This window comes from Eimeria acervulina, genomic scaffold (assembly GCF_000499425.1).
Source record: "Eimeria acervulina Houghton genomic scaffold, Eah_scaff2586, whole genome shotgun sequence".
NCBI classification, from domain to species: Eukaryota; Apicomplexa; class Conoidasida; order Eucoccidiorida; family Eimeriidae; genus Eimeria; species Eimeria acervulina.
Window position 1 is genome coordinate 1 of NW_013548205.1, and position 2,641 is coordinate 2,641.

Genomic DNA, 2,641 nt, shown 5'->3' on the forward strand with positions numbered 1-2,641 from the left:
AATATATATATAAATATATATATATTCTTACTGCGTATACACTGCAATCGTTTATCGTGTTTTTGTTTGTTGATTTTCTCTCTTTCTTCTTTTTCTTTCTGTAAACCCCCTTCAAAGAAAGCAGCAGCAATTAATCGGTCTTCGTCTTTAACAGGATGTTCGTCTAAAAAAGATAAATGCTGTAGCTTCATTATTAACTTTCGCCGGTAGTTCTGCATGCGAGACACCTGAAACACACGTACACCACAAACCCTAAACCCTAAAACCCTAAACCCTATAACCTATACCCTATAACCTAGACCCTAAACCCTATAACCTATACCCTATAACCTAGACCCTAAACCCTAAAGCATAAACACTAAACCCTAAAACCCGAAACCCTAAAACACTAAACCCTAAAGCATAAACACTAAACCCTACACCCTAAACCCTAAACCCTAAACCCTATTCCCTAGACCCTAAGCATTAAACAGTAGATAATCATAAACCCTAAACCCTAATACATTATCATAAACCGTAATAAACCCTAATAAACCCTACTAAACCCTCATAAACCCTAATAAACTCTCATAAACCCTCATAAACCCTAATAAACCCTCATAAACCCTCATAAACCCTAATAAACCCTAATAAACCCTAATAAACCCTAATAAACCCTACTAAACCCTCATAAACCCTAATAAACCCTACTAAACCCTAATAAACCCTCATAAACCCTAATGCTTTGTTTGTTTGTTTGAAGCAGAGAAGGAGACAGCTGACCAATGGGTTGCGGTGTATGTACAGCACTTTGAGGGTTTGTATTTGCTGCAGCAAATCTATTGTCTCCTCAGCAGCAAACTTGTTGCTGCTGATGTCTAAGACAGAGAGATAATTAAACTTCGCAAGAACTGCAGCGCTTTCATCACTTAGTTGATTTGCTGCTAAGTGCAGCACCTCCAGCAGAGGGCAGCAGCCATCTGCAGCAACAGCAGCAGCAGAAGCAGCAGCAGCAGCAGCAGCAGCAGCAGCAGCAAGACAGCAACAGCAGCACAAACAACAGCAACAGCAGCCGCAGAAGCAGCAGCAGCAGCACAGCAGCAGCAGCACAAACAGCAGCAGCAGCAAAACAGGGAGCCCTAAACCCTAAACCCTAAACCCTAAACCCTAAACCCTAAACCCTAACCCCTAGGGCCAAAAACCTTAACCCGAAACCTTAGTCCCTAAACCCTAAACCCTCATCCCTAAACCCTAAACCCTAAACCCTAAACGCTAACCTAGGCCTGATAAGTCGGAGATGAAGTTGTTGCTGAGGTTTAAAACCCTCAAATCTCTCAACGCGCTTAACCCCGCAACCTCCCGAATGCAGTTTTCATTCAAACACCTTCAGCAGCAGCAGCAGCAGCAGCAGCAGCAGTACAGGGAGCAGTAGCAGCATATGTATCAGCTGCAGCGTTAGTAGCAGCAGCAGAAGCAAAGGTGGTAGCAGCAGCAGAAGCAGCAGCAGCAGCAGCAGCTGCTGCTGCTGCTGCTGCTGCTACTGTTGCAGCACCAAATGAAGCAACAGCAGTAGACAGCAGCAGAAGCAGCAACAACAGAAACGACAGGGAACGCAAACCCTAAACTCAAACCCCTGAGGCCTCTGCATAAACCCTTTCCTAGGGTTTAGGGTTTGTGAACAGGAGGGTTTGTCTAGGGTTTAGGGTTTAGGGTTTAGGGTTTAGGGTTTAGGGTTTGTTGTTTCGCTCACAGGGTCCGCAGGGAAGTGCAGTTGTCCAAACCCTCAATCTTTGTTATCGCTAAACATAACGCAAACCCTAAACCCTAAACCCTAAACCCTAAACCGCTTCCACCCGCCTCTGCAGAGTTTCTGCTTTGTTTGCTGCTGTTGCTGCTGCTATTGCTGCTGCTGCTGCTGCTGCTACTGTTGCTGGTGATACGGTTTCTGTTGCTGTTGTTGCTGTTTTTGCTGCTGCTGCTGTTCCTGCTCCTGCTGCTGCTGCTGCTGCTGAAGGGGCTGTGTTTGTCGTTTGTTTGCTTTGATATTTCTTTTATGTTTATTTATTTATTTATTTATTTATTGTGTTTATTTGTTTATTTATTTACATCTTTATATATCCCTTTAGGTTGTTTGTCTGTTCGTTTATTTATTAATTAATTTATTTAATTAATTTATTTAATTTATTTGTTTATTTATTTGTTTTGTTTTTATTTGTTTTGTTTTTGTGTATTTGTTTGTCGTTTATTTTATTTATTTTATTTTATTTAATTTTTTGTTTCAACTTGCATTAAAAGGGTTTACTGCCTCTCTTAGGGTTTGCTGTTTGTTTGTTTTTATGCTTTGCTTGTCTTTGTTTGTTTGTAAACCCTAAACCCTAAACCCTAAACTTTTAATCTCTCTCTTCTTCATTTGCTGCTGTGCCGCAGCAGTTTGCTTCTGCTGCTGCTGCAGTTGCTGGCTGCCCTTCACCTATACCCTAAACCCTATACCCTAAACCCTAAACCCTAAACCCTAATAACCCTAACAATCCTAAATCCGTAAACCCTCGCCCCTGTTGACTGTCTGCATAAGGGTTTTTGGGCTCATGGTTTAGGGCCTATGGTTTAGGGTTTAGGGTTTAGGGTTTAGGGTTTAGGGTTTAGGGTTTAGGGTTTAGGGTTT

General features: G+C 42.1%; 1 protein-coding gene across 1 annotated transcript; it reads right to left on the minus strand.

Annotated features, from left to right (window-relative positions):
* Positions 1 to 31: 31 nt before the first annotated feature.
* Positions 32 to 1,778, minus strand: EAH_00066950 (leucine rich repeat protein, putative; the record flags this gene model as incomplete). Its single annotated transcript, XM_013392626.1, has 4 exons — positions 32 to 227; positions 763 to 959; positions 1,257 to 1,363; positions 1,730 to 1,778. Coding segments are annotated over 4 exons (549 nt in total), but the record flags the coding sequence as incomplete, so codon positions are not given.
* Positions 1,779 to 2,641: the final 863 nt, after the last annotated feature.